Source organism: Anser anser (assembly GCF_964211835.1).
Source record: "Anser anser genome assembly, chromosome: 1".
NCBI classification, from domain to species: Eukaryota; Metazoa; Chordata; class Aves; order Anseriformes; family Anatidae; genus Anser; species Anser anser.
In genome coordinates this window covers 62384112-62402099 of record NC_139720.1, presented here as the reverse complement: position 1 = coordinate 62402099, position 17988 = coordinate 62384112, and the positions used below count along the sequence as shown (strand labels likewise).

The 17988-nt window shown below is 41.6% G+C and overlaps 1 protein-coding gene across 3 annotated transcripts in view; it reads right to left on the bottom strand.

The window, feature by feature from the left end:
* Positions 1-1273: 1273 nt before the first annotated feature.
* Positions 1274-17988, bottom strand: part of DGKI (diacylglycerol kinase iota) — a 212342-nt gene continuing 195627 nt past the window's right edge. For all 3 annotated transcript variants that reach the window (XM_083801009.1, XM_083801007.1, XM_083801008.1), the window contains 5 exons: positions 17408-17445; positions 15704-15824; positions 8357-8393; positions 6465-6564; positions 1274-5005 (listed from right to left, as the gene is read on the bottom strand). In XM_083801009.1, coding sequence (XP_083657135.1) covers positions 4889-5005; positions 6465-6564; positions 8357-8393; positions 15704-15824; positions 17408-17445 — 413 coding nt within the window. In that variant the 3' untranslated portion in view covers positions 1274-4888. The remainder of the gene's footprint in view (positions 5006-6464; positions 6565-8356; positions 8394-15703; positions 15825-17407; positions 17446-17988) is intronic.

Here is a 17988-nt window from a genome sequence, read left to right as displayed (position 1 = left end):
TTATGGTAAGCTCTTTTAAAGACTGCTGAAATAACTGAAGATACTCACATTTGATTCTTTAGATTAATTAGGAAGCAAACAACCCAATATTGTTTTGGCTCAGATTCAGTCAGGAAAATAAAAGGAGGAAATAATGTCTGATGAATGGAAAAAAATAGATATAACGGAGAAAGAAATGTCACTTTCAACATGGTAGAAGAGCTGTTATACAGAAATTTAAACTCCATTCTTACAAAGTACTCCTCCATGGATATTAAGTCTGATGGAAAAGAAGCAAAAAATGGGGGAGAGAAAATTACACACTCAGATGGATCTGCATGAGAACTGCTCCCCTTTTGGAGTACATGAAATGCAAGAACAGAATTGTCCTTGGAGTGATTGCAATGCATTCATGTTTCCAGCACATCCATAAATTTCTTAAGTACCATTAAACACCTGCAAGATTAAGGCTACTTAAGGCTACCAATGTACCTTATACCAATGTACCTTGCCCATTTCATAGCTTTTGCCCAGACAGATCTTCTCCACATGTTCTTGACAAACTGGAACACATAAACGCACCCCATAGTAGGTATCTGGGATGGCTGAAAGGAAGATAGCTACCTTCCGGGTGAGGTTGGTGTTAGTGATTTTCATTACCATGCATGTCACTGTCACAGAAAAATAATAATTAAAAAAAAAAAAAAAGACAAAAATGAGCAAAAGACAAAAAATACTGCTAAAACAGAACTTCCACTTCCATACCACCAGAAAAAAAAAATGTATATATATATATATATATATATTCATCTACAACAGCTTCAGCTCTGCAAATACAACTGGGAAGATCAATGGCAACAAACATTAGTTTTGTTCTATTTTCTTTGTGCTTATGGTGCTTCTATGTGACGGTCCTTACGTAGCAGGGGACATCTCATGTAGTCAGAAATCCAGGCTACAGCACCATGAGTGGAGACTGAGCAATTCCATGTCTGCTGGGGAAAAGCAAGGGTGACAGGTGTCAGTAAAAACATCTACAGACATCTTAAAGTGCAAAACCATGGACAAGCCATCATATGAAATGGTGAAAGAGCCACTGGAGTCTGAGGCACATTTTGTAAGCCAGTGCAAATATTTGACTTGAACTCCTGTCTTATATGAGTCATTCAGACTCACACCTCACACTATTGAAGGATGCTATAATTAGTGAGAAATGTATGACACTATCATGCCTCGGAACACATAAATATATTTCTAGCATTGAAGCGTGAAATAATAAAAGTAACTGATGCTATTAAATAACAAAAGTAAGTTTATTTTATCAACATTATAAATACTTTATTTCCCTCCATTTAACTCCGGAATGAGATAGTCAAACCAGTACAATGGAACAATTCAGGAGCTCCTCAGTTCTACTGAAAAGGGTCCCCTTTAATAACAAATTAAAATGGAAAATGACATTTTGTCAGTACGGCGACCTCAGTAGCTGAGCATCCCTAGGTACTTTGTCATTCAAATGGCACAGTTCTAAAAGTGTGCATGAGTCTATATATATGCATACTGATATTCATAAATATACATATATATAGCAATATGCACACATAAATAGACACAGCCACAGACACTTTTAGTAAATCAAAATGTTTTACATGTAATTTAAGTGGGCTTCCAGCTGCACGCTGAAATCTGGGCCCTGCACAGTGTAGGCACAATGATACTGTACTAAGCTAAATCCCCAGTGCTCAAGAGATTCAATATGTATGTGTCACTGTTAACTGCTGCAGAGCCACTTGTGGTGGCTGTCCAAAACTGAGAATACAGTAGCACTGGGGAAGGAGTAGGAAATAACCCTGCAGTATCCTGGCCCCAAACTCCATCCCTTAGTGAACCACGCTCTGATATCCCTGGCTGTGTGTGAGCCATCACAGAAAAAAATGTGCGTGCTCTGTTATCTACACATACAATAGATTGCCAGTATCTATGCATTACTTGTGCAGTGCTTTGGGACACCTTGAATATTAAAAGGCACTACATACAGCCGGCTTCTCTCCTATCTCCAGTGCTGGGGTTCAATTTTCATCACACGGTAACTGCCGCCTATCACATACACACAGCAGGAAGCTTTCCAGAGGCATGACCACTTCACTCTGATCATAGCATGGCACTCCAGCTGCCAGGGAAGAAAGCATGCCAGGCTCTCATCTGTGCTCCAGCTCCTCTCAGCAGCCCGAATGGCACCAAGGAGTTCAGGAAATCTGACCATTCCTGAAAAGCTGCTCCAGAGCCAGCCCCTGCTATAGACTCCCCCCAGGAAAGAGGGACGCATCACTGAGGAAAGGAATACTGGGGATGGCGAGGGACCGGACCTGGCTCCATCATAACAATTCGCACATGGCCTCTGGAGGCTACCTGTGATCAGAGCAAGCCTTTATTGTTCCACCTTCTTCATGGGACTTCAGGACGAGGGAGCTGCAAGGTGCTCACTCAGCATCCTCAGCTTAGGCCCCAATCTGGCCTCAGCACAGGACAGAATCCAGCCCCTGGTATCTTTGAAGCTTCCTCAGTTTCTCACACCAGTAAAACAGCAAAAAGATACAACTGATACTAATATCATTCATATTTTTAGTCAAATATATAGAAATATTACAGTGTTGTCTTTCCTCACAGCTGGGAAATGATGCAAGGCCTACTATGAAACCACAGCATGAGTATCTTCCTTATGCAAGTTTCACATACACAAAAATTATACTCTGATGTTTTAACATTTGCCAAATTCTGTTCTAATATGTACACCTTTGCCACAAGCCCCTGGATTATTATCAAGGGAAGGAATTTGGCTTTCATATTTTATTTTTTAAACAAGAAAGGTAAAGATAGAAAATAAGACAAAATACATTTCATGTCACCATTGATCTATAGATTACAAATATATATAGTTTCCTTCCAGAGGAAGAAATACTAAAGAAATATTTTGCTCATATCAAATGAACTTTTGAAAACTGAAAAAAAAAATAATATATATATATATATTTTAGCTCTTCCCTTTCTGCCACAACAATCTCTCTTGTCAAGAAAGAAAGGAGGAGAAAAAGGGAGGGAGGAAGGGAGGAAGGAAAGGAGGGAGGGAGGGAGGAAGGAAAAAGAGAGAATGAGAGAAGAAAGAGAGAGAAGAAAAAAGAAAAAAATGAAAAAAAAATGAAAAAAATGAAAAAAGAAAAAAAAGAAAAAAGGAAAAAGGAAAACGGAAAAAAAAAAAAGAAAAGAAAAAGGAAGCAGGAAGGAAAGAAGGGAGGGAGGGAGGGAGGAAAAGAAAAAGGAAGGAATCTCATTCATTTCATTTTTACAACTGCTACTGAGGAAGAAGAAAAACTTATCTGAATAATGACCTGAGTTTTTTCCATGGTTTCCTAATTGGATGTAATCCTGATGATCACCATCTAATGGAGATCTTCCCCTAGCAATGCATGTGAAACCAAACACCACTGGATCTTTCAAAACAAAGAGCAAAGCAAAATTCAAAAATCTATTGCAAGAATTATGCCAAAAGTGGGCCATGAGGATCTTCATAAGAACTGAGCAAAGTGGAAGCTCTGCTATTTCTGGCAGCTGAATTGTCTTTAGTGATTGAAAACCTGAAGGTGAACATTTTGCGTATGTCTGTGTATGTCTGCTTTTTCTTCTTTTGTGGTTATAATCTTTGAGGTAAGACAGAGAACAGACGAGTACAGTAGACACAACTGGCCTTTATAGTGGCTAAGCAAGTTTAAGTTTCCAAGTCTATAGTAAGTAATGAGGCAAAGAGCTGCTGCCTGTCCTTCTCCGGGGGGAGAGCCTCTTTTTAAAACTTTGTTCCCCATCCCTTAGGGAATCAGGTAGTTTACAGGCTCAGCCAGAGGAGGTTTTCCTATTCCCAATATGACCAGGGCAGTGCCTGTTCATTTGTTCATGGCTGACAGATAGCCTTCCAGGTTTCCTCTCCCCATCGTAAAACCCATCTTGCCAGAAGTAAAAAATAGCTATCAGCTTTTAGATAGGTCTGAAACCTGAGCAAACCCAGTTGGTCGTTATAAGCTCAACGGTGATGCAAGAAACCTTAGGGGTAGATTTCTGCTCTGTCATACAATGCTTTATATCCCTTATAACTCCTTTCCATTCAAACGCCTGTCTCATGAGGATACCATAACCACATACCCAGCAACAATGAGGAGGTTAGATTTTGTTACTGCTGTAAATTTAACTGTGTCCCACACCCTAGAAAACAAGGCAATAGGCAGAATTCTCTCCAACAGTGAGAAAACTCCCCAGTGATTGAACACTGAGGAAGCAGCTTCTGATGGGACAGTGAGAGAGGGAACACAGCAGGTAAAAATGTTTTTTCGTAAGGGCATCCAGAGCTCCTCAAAATTTTTGCTACTGCCTGACCATTTGTGAAAACACAGAGATAACAGGTATTATTTAACTGATGACAAGTGAGATGAATGGGAGAATTAAAGGTATGCAGGAAAATGTAGGGATGAAGGAGGGCCTGGCTTGGTGTTTTAATGTCCCAGTTAGCTTGGTTCCCCCACACCAACTTCTCTTTTTTTTTTTCTTGTTTTTTTTAATAAATTGTACAGATGAACATGGGAGAAGTTCATGCTACTTGCTGGAAGCAATAAAGGTAAATTTCCGTGGCCCATGGATTCCACAGACCTTTGAGTGTCCCACCTCATCCATCATGGGCTAACTTATGGAACCTAACTGTTCCGTGGCAAGACTCAGTAGCCCTTAGAAACTGGTGGCATGTCCTCAGATATTTTCCACAAGAGCAAGAGACGCATTGATTCCATCAGCTTCTTCCTCACACGATGCCCAAGTGCTCAGGTGCAGCCTTGCTATTTCCAAGGATCCTCTTTGCCGTTTTCAGACATCAGACTGCTGTCTCCAGATCCTCATGGGGAACCATTTGGTAGTTCTGTCGACTCTCCAGGTAGGAGGCCAGGTCTGGGTCACCAGCTTGCTGAGCCCTGTCACGAGGGGTCTTACCCTAAAACAAAGAAACATGAAGAAAAAGTCTTGTGCCAAGATATTTAGAACAGATGAAAGTGCAACCCAGAGAAATTACTACAGGAAGTACAGAAGGACATCTGGAGAATTTACTTATTTATCCAATAAATAAGGTGTCCAATAAATTGATGTCAAGTTTTTCTGCGGAAGTCATGAGATTCTGAAGATTTTCAAAATCTTTGTGTGGTTTAGGACAAATAATTCAGCTCTGTAAGGACATGCTATTTGATACATCACACAGAAGGACTCACATGCTGAAAGGATCTGAGTTTTCATTCAAGGGCTACAGTCCCTCTGTGAATGAATATAATGCATGGTACTGTAGATAACACTTGAAAAGCATACTTCACAGACTACACACAATTTTACTAAGGATGTGGAGAGTGAGATTCCTAACATTAGAGATGAGCTCAATGTGGTTCATTCTGTCTCATGTCAAATTTTTTCATTTTTCAGTGCATCATTTTGCTATTCTGTTATCTCAGCTACCTTAAGATTACTGTAGAATTGGATAGTCTTGATCATAAACCATCAAAAATATTGAAAACACATTAATTTATCTCCACAAAACCATTCTTGCTTCCTGGATTTCTGTATAGATGAAAATTAACAAGTCAGAAGCCACTTATCTGGATTTCAGATGTTGCAGAAATTATCTTTTACAATGTATAGTACTCTCATATGAAAAAGTGATGATCTCTCTCTGGTTTATAGGCTACTCCATACAGCATAACATGGAATTTTTTGTCTTGTTGCAGTGAAACTGCTTCTTACTCAGAGAATCACAGAATCACTCTAGAACCCAGACATCCAACCAACTCTCAGATACTGCTCACAGGTCTCTTATGTTTAGAAATGCCAGAGGGGCAGCTTCTGTACCATGTTCCCAAGTGATCAGATTGTTGTATTGACAGGCTATTCCTAGGATTTATTTTTTCCCCAGACATCTTCCTCTGCTAAGCATACATGGAGAGAGGGTTGTGGTTAGCTTTGCATTAATGAACACGGGGGCAAGTGAGGGCAGTAGAAGATGGTTAGCCATCCTCACAAAGCAAGTCAGCCACAACAATCAAGCCTCACAGACACTATGCAATCAAAAACCAAGACTCCCCCAGGTGGTCCCTGCCCACAGGCCTCTCTTTTGACCACACAGGAGAAGGATGCTGCTGTGCCATGGAGATGCCTCATTCACACCCAACGCACTGAATAGTTTGAGGCCAGGCTCTCACTATAGTGAAGATGACCCATGTTGGGGACTGAACTGAAGTCTCTTGTACTTGTTTCAATCAATACAGTTTTCTAAATAAAAATAGCTTGCGTAAAAAAGAGCTGCTCTTGGCACACACAAGGAAGCCTCAATCATGCACACAGCAGGGACGGATGCTGATCAGTCTCGCTTGGCTGCAGTGTTTTATAACTGGTCGACTGGGATGGGTTACCTTGGAGTCCGTCTTTCTCAGCGAGGCTCCCGCATCCACCAGGAGCTGGCAGATGGCACGATGGCGTTGGCAGGCCGCCTTATGTAACGCCGTCTCACCCCTAGACCAAAGTACAGAAACCAGCAGTGAGATGCATCACACCAATGTACATTTATGAAGTATGAAGTGCAGTGAATAGATGATGTATTTCTGCAAAGTTGCATTTTGCCGGCAGAGGTGGACTTGTACCCTCTCTCCCTTAGCATCTACATCCTCTGATTCAGTAAGAAAGCTTGTAATGTGCAAATTGCAGATGGAGAACTTCCGAAGAGTAGGAAAGAAACATGCAGATTTTTTGTATTCAGAGGGCTGAACATCACATTCCCATCCAACCGGCAGTTCTGTTAACTGCTGCAAAGGCAAATCAGAGACCTTATTTCACAGTAGGCTAAACTGTAACAGCATTTTTTTTCTTCCTACTATTTCTTACCTGAGCCTCTTTCTTGGAGGCATACTAGAAAAATCATGCCCATCAAAGCCATGACAGCTACTTTTGCTGCCCCGGTTCTGACACCTGGCTCTCATGGATATATGAGAGGAGTTTTGTGGTTTTATTCTCTACCATTGGACTAGTAAGCTACTGGTGAAGCTTGAACACGTTATTCAAAACAGAAGGCTGTGTATTGGGTGCAGATTTATTGCAAAGCTCCTCAACTCAGGCCGGAGCTACATGTAACAGGATTCTGAGACTGACTGTGCTAACAAGGTTAAGCTTTGACTAGAAAGAAGAGGAGGTATGCTTTGCGTGGGCTGAAAGAGGTGTCCATAAGACTAGTGTCAAACAAGAACAGCTGTTATATATCCCCTAAGATAACAAATGACAAGAATTGCCTTTAGTAGGGCAGATCTTGCACATACCTGACCAGAAAGGAATTTCAGTCTCAATCCTTGACAGGGCAAGTTGAAATATTAATAGGCAACATTGCAATGAATCTCCCTCTGCTGCATGAGAGAATGGGGTGCTACCTGATTTCACACTGAGGATCAAAAGACAAATTCATGCTGGCAGATACGGCTCGAACCTTCCCTTTTCAAGAGTTAGGAGTAGAGGAACCTTTGTAAAGGGAAGACCTCACAGCTTTCACTTGAACTTTATTTCAGTGTCTGTGCTATTACAACTGCATGAGGAGAAGCAGGCAGTCCATCTAGACTCCATCACCCCTGTGATGTGTCCACCCACAGACCCTGTGCAGAACCTTACTGGCATTCTTCAGTAGCTAAGGACAACTGTGAGATGGGGAATTACAGGTTAAACCCCTATGAGAAAGGCTGTTTTGTTTCCCACATATTCCATATGCTTTCCAGGATTATTCATGGATCCCTCCCATAGTCTTTGTGATATCATGATTGTACAACAAGATATTGAACAGTTGGGAATTGGAAAGTAAAGGCTTTTTAAGTAATATCAGAGATGACTGAGGTTCTAAGTACTTGAGAGAAATCTTTGCACAAGCTGTGGCCATTTAGGACAGCTAAGGCAGAGCATTCTGGATGAACCAAAAAGGGACTAAAGAAAAGGCACTGAGCAAGAAAAGTTACGTCTTGACTTTGGAATTAATTCTTCATGTTGGTCCCTCAGCTACTAGATTCTGGAAACACTGAAGCACAATGCGGGACTTGTATCTCTCTAGAAAGACTAATGAGGAATGGGAAGCAATAGAGAGGAAAACCTTTTTGGAGCTCAAGAAACATTTGTTTTAGGCCAGAAAGCCACATGTGTTGCTGCTGTTGTTTGCGTTTGGGGGGGTTATGATGGATTGTTTGTTTTTGAAGAGATGTGCCATTATGAAAAATGAGAGAGGTCTGCTACTGTAACACATGTATTGTGAGGAGGTAGGGTAGATTGTACTTACGTTTCGCTGTCTGCCATGTCCAGCAATTCAGATGGACCTGCAAAAGACAGTCAAGTATGTCAGGTAGCATTTGTTTGCATAACTTTAGGAGCACGACTATCAGGAGAAAATATTCAGTGCAAATCTGTAAAAGAAACCAACTGAAAGCTCAGTTAGCACAAATATGCTAAACTTCAAGGTAATGTTTGCACAAGCCCTTGCACTAGCAAAATTCTGAATGCACAGTCACTGCTGGAGTTTCAGCGTCAGAGAGAAGCAGCCTCTAAATTATACTGGGAATGAATATTCATGGATTTTATTTTCTCACTCTTCACCTTGCTCAATTAAGTGGTTCACATAAGTACAGCGCATTGAAAATGCTGATATACTGGAAACCCTGATATATAACAAGTTAAAATCTATTGTTAGCATTAGACAGAAAATGTCATTAGGAAGTTGAAATTAGCCAAATTCTGTCGTGAATGACATCCCTGCGCTACTTCATTTAATAGCACTATACAGAATGTAGATCAGGGTGGAATATTCCCAGCGGTCTTTATATTGATATGCAAATCCTGTACTCTACTGGTCAGCAATGATCAGGAAAGTAAGATTAAGAAAAATAGAAAAGATTTTTGTTAAGTTGGACAAAATAATTAATTTACATTAATGTCCTTTTGTTCTTGATATTCACTTCAGGCAGATGTTTATAGCAGTAAATTCCATCATTGAATCACAGTGATATGGAAAAGCTAGGATCTGAATTGCATTTGAAACAAGAAGTACTTTTCCCTTTGCAGCTTGTGTTATTATTCTCCTCTCCACTGCTCTGGAGCATACCGCCAGATGGTATGGGGCAGTTAGCAAGGGGAACAGTGAAACTTTATAGGAATTTTACTTCCTGTTCATGAATATTTCTCTTCATCACACTTTGACTTTCAAACACAAGGGTCCTCGAGCTTACAGCAAATCTCACCTGAAACTGAGGAATTTCACACTATTTACTTACAAAGGCCTACACACAACTTCTCTTCACTTATTTCGCTGAACATGTGTTGAAGTGGATCAGTGCTGTCTGTCTCTCTCTCACTCCTTTTACAACATATACAGGCAGTATTGTCGGGTGAGCTGGCTGCCATGGCTCCTGGAACTGCAGATAGCTCCTTACCTTCATACTCCACCATTCTGTGAAAGAGGTGGTCAAAAAAACTAGCATGCTTAGTCCCCAGGGCACAGTGCACCTGCATGCCTACTATGGCAGTTCTCCAAGCTCATTAGTCTCTCTCCTTTTTTAAAACACAGTGCATTCTAAAGAAAATCACATTGTTCAAAAATAAATGTGATTCCCCATGGCTTACTACAACACCACATCCCAGAGGTGGGTAACAAGGAATGACCTGCAGTGTTAAGTTAATAATAGTCTATTTCTGTTCACAGATGGGACAATGAAGGTTGTGATGCAATGGTGGAGCACGGTGTCTGGACTGGCTGCATTGGACATAGAGGTACTTACCCTGGTAAGTGGAGGAAAACAGAAAAAAAGGGTTAAAACATTAGGCGTAGAGTGGGAGATAAGTTAGAAGAACATGATCTGAGAGGACAGAAGAGCTGGAGCAGAGTAGGTCTGGTGAGAGGGAAAACCAAGGATAAAGGAAAACTGGTCAGGAACAGGAAGAAACAGCAACACTAGGTCAGAGGAACCGAGTGCTGAGGACTGAGTGGGCTGTCCGTGAGTACAAACCCAAGCAGGTGCCACGTAAAAAGAGGGCTCTCCAGCAAACTGTTCCAAATAAAGCATCTCATGGGAGCAACCCAGTTCCATCCCAGACATACTTAAGGACTAGATATTTGGGTTACTCAATTTGCAGCAACATCCAGAATTCGTTCATTTCATTCCCTCTGCTCTATCTCTGAAATTAGATGGTTCCAACTCACACACAGTCTGATCTGTGCCCCGCACTTCTTTATTTTATTTTCGCTTGTGCTTCTCTTAAACCATCTCACGCCCTCCTCCTAATTCCCTTTCCCCTCTCTTTTGGACCTCATTTTTACATCAGTCTCCCTGGCGCTGCCAACCGACCATTCCAAATCCCCCTCTGCCCTGGGACAAAAGCTGCACAGATGTGGGAAGGGCTGGCACTGGGAAAGCTAACGGCACTGTCATCCTGACCCAGCAGGGAGGCGGCTGTTTTACTCTAGGACAAGAGGCAAAGAAAGAAAAGGGGACCAAGGCGCAGAGAGAGAGAGGACAAAATAACCCCATAGAAATCCGGAAGGGAAATGCATGAGTGAGATTTCTATCAAGGAAAACAGCAGGGGGGGAAATAAAAACAAAAGATAGAAATGTGTGGAGAGGTGGAGGGAGAAAAAAAAAAAAAAGAGAGAGAAAGAGAGAGACTTGGGGACTAAAGAATGGCAGGATGGGGACGCGGGGGGAGAAGTTCGCATGAAAGGAGCTGAAAAGCATGACGCACTGAGGGGAAGCCCAGCTGAGATCACTTTCATTCCTTAACATCTCCGATAGACTGTCTGTGTAGAATTATTAACTTTCTTCCTTCTCTCCTTCTGCCCTCTTTCACTCCACCAAAGCCCCTCTCCAGTTTCTCAGGAGGCAGAGAAGCCTAAGCTGGGGATGGGAGGAGGGAAGGGAAGGAGACGCTCAAAAGCAGCTGCCCTTTAGCTGAGCTCACTACAACATAAAAGAGAGGCAAAATGACCATATTTCTGAGGCATTTCCAAAATATACAGCACCATGCGGTACAAAAGGCCTCCAGGCCTGCAGCACACCCTGCTCTCTCTAATGGAGGTGGTTACAGCTACCCCCAGGAGACCCACAGCTATTAACCCCTGCCAGTCCCTTGTCCTGTCAGTCCCTCCATGGTAGAACCGAGGAAGAAGTGAATTTACTTTAAACAGCAATGTCTTCCATTAGCAGCATTTCTGGGTGTTTATCTGTCAAAAACCTCTTTGGTCAATAATTTGATTAAGGTTTTTATCTGTGGGACAAAAATGTATTTGGTTCCTTACAGTCGAAGAGGGAATATTTTTAAAATAGCAGTAATATGAAAAGGCAGAACTATTTCACGTCTTCCCCCAACTCTGCACTCCTCATTTTTACCTGATGTGAAGATTAATAGTGTCTGTTTTGTACTACTAGTGTCTTTTGGCTTTGAATTTCCACTGTAACATGGAGTGTAGTCTGATTATGGGATCATAGCTTCCATTTGAACAGTCTCTCACCCATGTTAACCTCAAATTTGGTAAATTTAGAAAGTAAAATAGACTATTTTATACCTTGTGCCTTCTAGGAAAACGGAGCTGTTTTCTACTTAGGCCCCTCACAAATGTCCTCCCACCATAAAACACTCTGAAAATCTAGAGATAGTAGTGAATGTCAGGCATACTCACTCTCCTACAGTGTTACTTTCTGATGGCTATCCAAATTTTGTCCCTGACATACATCTCTGTCACAGAAGAATTTGCTTTCCAGTCATAACAAAAAAGTAACAAAAGCATCTTCTTGCTTACTGGAGGATGCTGTCCAGTGGAGCAAGGACATTGAGATCTGAGGTCACAGAAATGTTCAGGATGAGATGCTCTACTAACTGACTATTCCACTAGAAGTTTCCAACACAAAATCCTAAGCAACTGTAATTAACTTTCCTCTATTCTGTTTAAAACTAATAGAGAATTCTTGCTTGTCTTTTGAGCCTCTAGAGAAGAAGAGAAAAGAAGGAGAAGATAAACCTTGGATTGTTTGTCTTGAATAATGGTTATAAATTATAAATAGTTCAGAACTGGCAGATGAAGATTCCAAGCCAAGTTTGATTCCAAATACAGATGTTGATTTAGGAGATCGTTTTTCTAACTGAGCTTCTTAAGCCTTCCCTCCTTCTGATTGTGTTAAGCAAGTAAATAGTTAACTCTTTTATAATGTGTAAGCATTGGGTTGTGAGACAGTTGCTGACTGCAGCCATAAGCAGATGTGGTTCTGATACCTACTGAGTTTGGCCCTCAGTTTCTTGCTAAGTGTTTCTTAGCCTAGCTACAGACAGATCTTAAAAGGTGACCTTCCCAATACAAGCAAAGGACCCCTGATTTATGAAGGCCCTCTTGAACAACATTTAGGTCTGTGTTTCTGCCCTTTGTACACAAAGGATAAAGAGAAACTGTTTTGCAGGAACAGCAACCAGCATGACCATTCCTGCAGCAGTAAGCAGCTGTCATTCCACCACCTACTACATCGGTGCTTCAGCTTCTATTCCAGGCTTGTGCTAGTCCTCTGATAAGTATCTGGCAACACTGCACAGCGGTCTGTGTGACTCATCTCTGCTTTTTTCTAACTTGCGAAGGGTTATTTTCCTCCCCTTTAACATCTGAAATCATTCTGATCGAGATCACAGAATAACCTCTTGTATTAATTCCCCTGCATGTTTGCAGAAGGCGTAAAGCCATCACCAAAAAGGACAGCCTCAACATCACAACACCATTTTTCCTCCTTCATAAACCCAGTCTTATGGATGTGGTGTGTTTGTTGGGGAAGGGGGGGGAGAGAATTTCCCACCCCTTTACCACATTTAATTCATGCCAGTAGCTTCGCACTAGGTAGTTAAAACTCTTGGTATGGTGGGTTTTGTCTTGCTGCTTTTGTTACTTTAAAATATATTCAGAAGGTTTTCCCTGTGATTAATAATAGATTTTCTGTGCTGTGTGCTGGAGGGTATTTTGCTGTGGAACTCCCATTAATGTTAATAATCTCCAGCCATGTATGGAAAGCAGACAAACTATGGGGGAAGTACGAGTGGGCAGAGGTAATTGCCAGAACAAGAGTAAGATCCATTTTTATCAGGGGTGGGTATCAGCAGAAATGAGAAGCTAGATAAAGGGAAAGACTCGGATATTAGTAGCGCTGGATTGGGTCTCATACACTAATTAATGTTGAGAAGATGCCAGGTGCCAGAGAACGCAACAGAAAAACAAGGATATTATGATGATGATGATTCAGCAAGAGAGCTCATTTGTGACTGAGAAGTACCCAGGGTAGAAATGAGTTTCATTAATTGCTTGGTAGGGGAAGAGAGAAGGCCTCTATTAGAGTATTGTCCCATGCACTCTCTGATCCCTAGAGTATGTTAAACAAACAATGCATTTGGAGAAGCCCAGAAGACATATGTCTGGAAAGCCGCAAAAGCTTCCTGCCATCCCTGGGGATAGAGGGGGGAGAGAGGAACTGAGCTGACATTTGCTCAACCTTCTGGTCTGTCTTTGTCTAGCAGTCCAAAATCCCTCACATTTCTCTATTCACTTCAAAAATTCCCATGGATATCCTACTCACATCCTTACCAGCTTAAATGATCTCATTCTAAACCTTCACCAAAGGAATGGTAACTGGGTCAGTTTGTAAACTAAGGCATGTGAACCTAAAAAAAATCCCGGAGAGGCATCCACGACAGTGAAGTGTCACAGGTCGTGTGCACTGAGAGAAGAAACCAGAAACAGTAAAACAATGTATGTGTAATTACACCTATTTACTGAACTTAGAGGCACATATATGAACTGTGACTAATGGGATAATCCAGAGGAGTTAAGAGGTAGAGTTAGTAATACTAGTTAGTAATATTAAGACTTCTTACAACTTGCGAGAAAAACAGCTAATATTTAGATATAAGGCCAACTACACATATCTACTCTTATGGAGGTATCTACACATAAAAAAGGGCAATTCAGATCCCCCTCAGCCAAATGTCTGGGACATAGTTCAGTTGCACACACTTTGTTGTTGTTGTTGTTGTTTTGTGCCATTTGATCTCTTGAACGGCAAGCCTCGGTTTGCATTTGCAATGACAGGGATGTTTTCCTGGCCTCCAGCTACCAGTCCAGAAGGATATGTGCCTTCGACAGGCCTTGTATGTTACCTTGCAGACCCATGCAGATGTCCTGGATGTTCAGGGGCAAATTACGTTAGACAGTTATGTTTAGCTAAATGAATGAAGCACACAGGTAGCTGTAATCTGGGTCACTTGCTGGGCTCCAGTGTCTACTTTGCCTAGGATCTCCCTTTAGCTACTCAGACTAGAAGAGTGCTCTGTTAAAGAAGCTCTTCTCATTTCCATCTGACACTGAAAGAAGATAGGTCTTCGCTAGTACCTCTATCATACAAGGACAAATGAACTAGATCTCTCTTGACAGTATGGGAACTTAGACCTATAGACTACGTGACACCTGTATGTAAGCACCTAAATGTTAGGAGTCAAACTGAAGCTAAATCCCACCCCAATTAAAACAAATATTAACAGATGGATTATTGCCTCTTCCTTTACTATGAGGAGTGGTTTTTTTCTCCTCTCTGTACAGTTTCTGTGGTAACTTTCAAGCATTAGCTAACACATTCCATTTGTCAGAGACGGTCTCTGTGTTTAGTGCTAAGACTTCTGATGAATTAATATATCTGATTGTGACACCCAAAAGTCAAAATAGCCATTGATATTTTGGAGAGGGATGAGAGAATACTTACAAGAATGTTTAAAGGACTCAGAATCATATCCTGCAGAACAAGAGGATGATCACTGGACTGTAGCTCTGCATTCAGAGCAGTAACACTGTTATTGTCTGTATCTGTATCATTTTCCAGCAACCACTGAACAAGATTACTGCAGTTCCAACAGGCAGAGACTCTACGGGGTGTACTACTGCCTCAAACATATGCACACACACAAATTGTTGTATAGCCCTTATAAGCATGCCTGCAATCCCATTACTGACAAAAATAAAGAGTCCAAAGGTAAAAAGGAACATGGCAAGATCATAGACTACAAATATATATACTTAAAATAGAGATCATAATTTTTGTTACGAATCTTGAATTTAACCGAGACATAATATTGGAAGGTTGGAGAGGAAACAAGTCAAATTTAGTCAAATGCACGGTTTCCTAAGCAGAGTATTATTAAATACTGAAATAATATCAATGATAGCAGGGGCTCTCCATCGCTGTAAATGTTTTAATAGAGATTAGATGCTTTCTACAACAGATGCTCTAATTGAAAAACAAATTAGTTCAGAGGAGTCCCATGCCAGAGATCAAGCTAGAGCATCACCCTGGGTCTTCACAGCCTTACAACTGATGCAACTGTGCAAATACCTATTCTCCTCAAAAAGCATAATTACTCTAGTTTCCCTTTATCTGGAGTCATCGCTGCCATTGCTAATACATTCCAAGCCTCTTGCTCACACATGCTGCAGATGGGCATTTGGCTGAGGGTGACCACAAGGAGTGCGGGCACTCCCAGCCATGCTGTGCTGTGCAATTTTACCTACTGACACTTGGCTGAAGTACAGCTCTCTGTGGGTTTGCCCACTGTGACTCACCATGCTCCAGGATATATTTCACAATCTCGCCGTGCCCAGTCTTGGCAGCATGGTGCAGCAAGGAGCCATGGTCGGGTCCTTGGATTAACAAATTGGCTCCTTTTTTACAGCATTCGATGAACTTGAAAAAACAAATAAACAAACAAACAAAAAAAATGCACACACAGAGAGAAAAATATGACAAGGAAGGAGAAGCAGAAAAATAAATATGCAGGCAAATAATTTTTTCATTTTTGTAGGAAATCAGTACAACAATGCAATGCAATGCGATGAAATATAATATTACTTTCAAGTCAGCTTTTAGGCCTCAATGAAAAATATCTGAAACTGGAAGTATTGACAACTATATGGGTTAATAAGACCAGGTCATATTTCCTGAATAATGAGGCACTGCTGCTCTACAAGCAGTGAGTTACTGCTTGCTAGCAATGCTTACAAACCCATGCTCAGTGAAGTTGTTGGGATATTTAAAAATATACATATTTGATAGGAAATGTTGGTTCATCTGCTGAAAATTCCATTTTTTTTCCTCACTAAGGGAGGCATACCCAAGGCAAACACTTTCTGAATAAACCAGAAAACTCAGAAATCCACAGGGAGCTGGAGTTGAGCTGCCCCAGATCTCCCTTCTCACACACTCTACCTTGTCCAGGGCCCTCTGAGGGGGAAACACTATCCAGGGTAAGAAGGGACAGGGAACACCCACTGGTTAGCTCTCAGAATTGCTGCAGACTCTGGGGGGGCTTCCAGTACAGATTAATGCAGAAAAGAGGGAGCAGCTTGTCACCGTGGGGCAATATTTATGATGTAAAACATGTGAATGAAGGCAAGAAATTTCCCTGTCAAAGCAAACGTGGGCAAAAAGCTTTCAAGAAGCAGAAACCGGACAATATTTTTATGACTGCTTGCTTGAGGAATGCTCCCTAGGTTCTGCAGCCACCACAGCCGAGGAGGAGGTATGGAAGGTGCACCTGCAGGCAAAGAGTTGGCCTAACAGCGCTGTCATTTTTACAAATGGCTCCAAGCTGGCTTTTCCCAGATAATATTGCAATCATTAATCACAGCCTTCATCCAAATTCTGGAGCACGTTTGCAAACCCTGACTTGGCTACTGAAAAACACAGCCTGAATAAATGTCAGACTTTGGGAACAAAACTTTTTAACACGGGTGCCTTTTCCTCCCAAAGCAGGGTACCAAAAACTGACAGTACCAAGATACTATCCATTTTGAGATGTCCATCAGACCATAAGACACTAAACTGAGTTTCACTCTACCTGATCCTGTCACTACGTAGGAAGAAGTTAAGATGCCTCTAACAACTCTAGTGACTTGGCCACCAATATCACTACAATAAAATATCATTTACTGTGTAAGGCTGCACCAGATCTACCCGGTTCAGTGCTGCCTCTGCTAGTAGAGTAATTTCCCTGTTAGTAACTGACACATTGCTCCATACAGTGCACTATGGATCCTAGGCTGAAAGGTGCTGCCTAACACCAGATCCTATTCACTCGAATTTCACACCTCACCTGACTGATGTGTTCCCCTAATATTCAAGGTTTCCTGGAAAGGCTGTAAAATGGCATTTGCCAGCAGTCCCTACAGCAGTCTATTTATGTTCTGAGCAGAGGTGTGACATAATTTACAGTATATCAGACCTGCAAATAGCTGTGAAAACATGTACACTCAGTGCTCTGTGCTTACCTTCAGCAGATCACCAGCTATGACTGCCTGTAAAAGTGCTGTAAAAGACAAACAGAAAACTAATGTTAGGCAGAAAGTATTCTGCATATAGCTTCACAGCTGAGAACATAGCTCACAGTATGTCTGGATTAAGACAAATGCCTCAATCCACTTGTGCACTCATATACTACCAAAATTGAAGAGGACCGTGGACTGACACGTGGGGAAGGCAGAAGGAAGATTGCCCATGTTGCCCAATGCTATATGGTTATCAAGGCAGTGTTTCCAATGCTGCCCTGGAACTTCATGCTTCTGTCTGAATTATTGCCTTGAAGCACTTTAGGGAATTTTCAACAGTGTTCACAGGGTGGGCCCGCGGCCCTGGCACCTGAGCCTTAATTGAGGACATCCATGTCAAACACGAGGAACCTGAAAGTCCATTCATAGTGATGGTGAAGTGGTCAGTCAGTGTCAAATACAGAGTCCCAAGTCACAGATGACTGAGGGGCAAAATAGAGCTTTCTTAATATTTATTTGTATTACAAGAACACGTTGATGTGCCACCTGACAGCAAGTCCCACCAGCTGGGTAGGCAGGGTCAA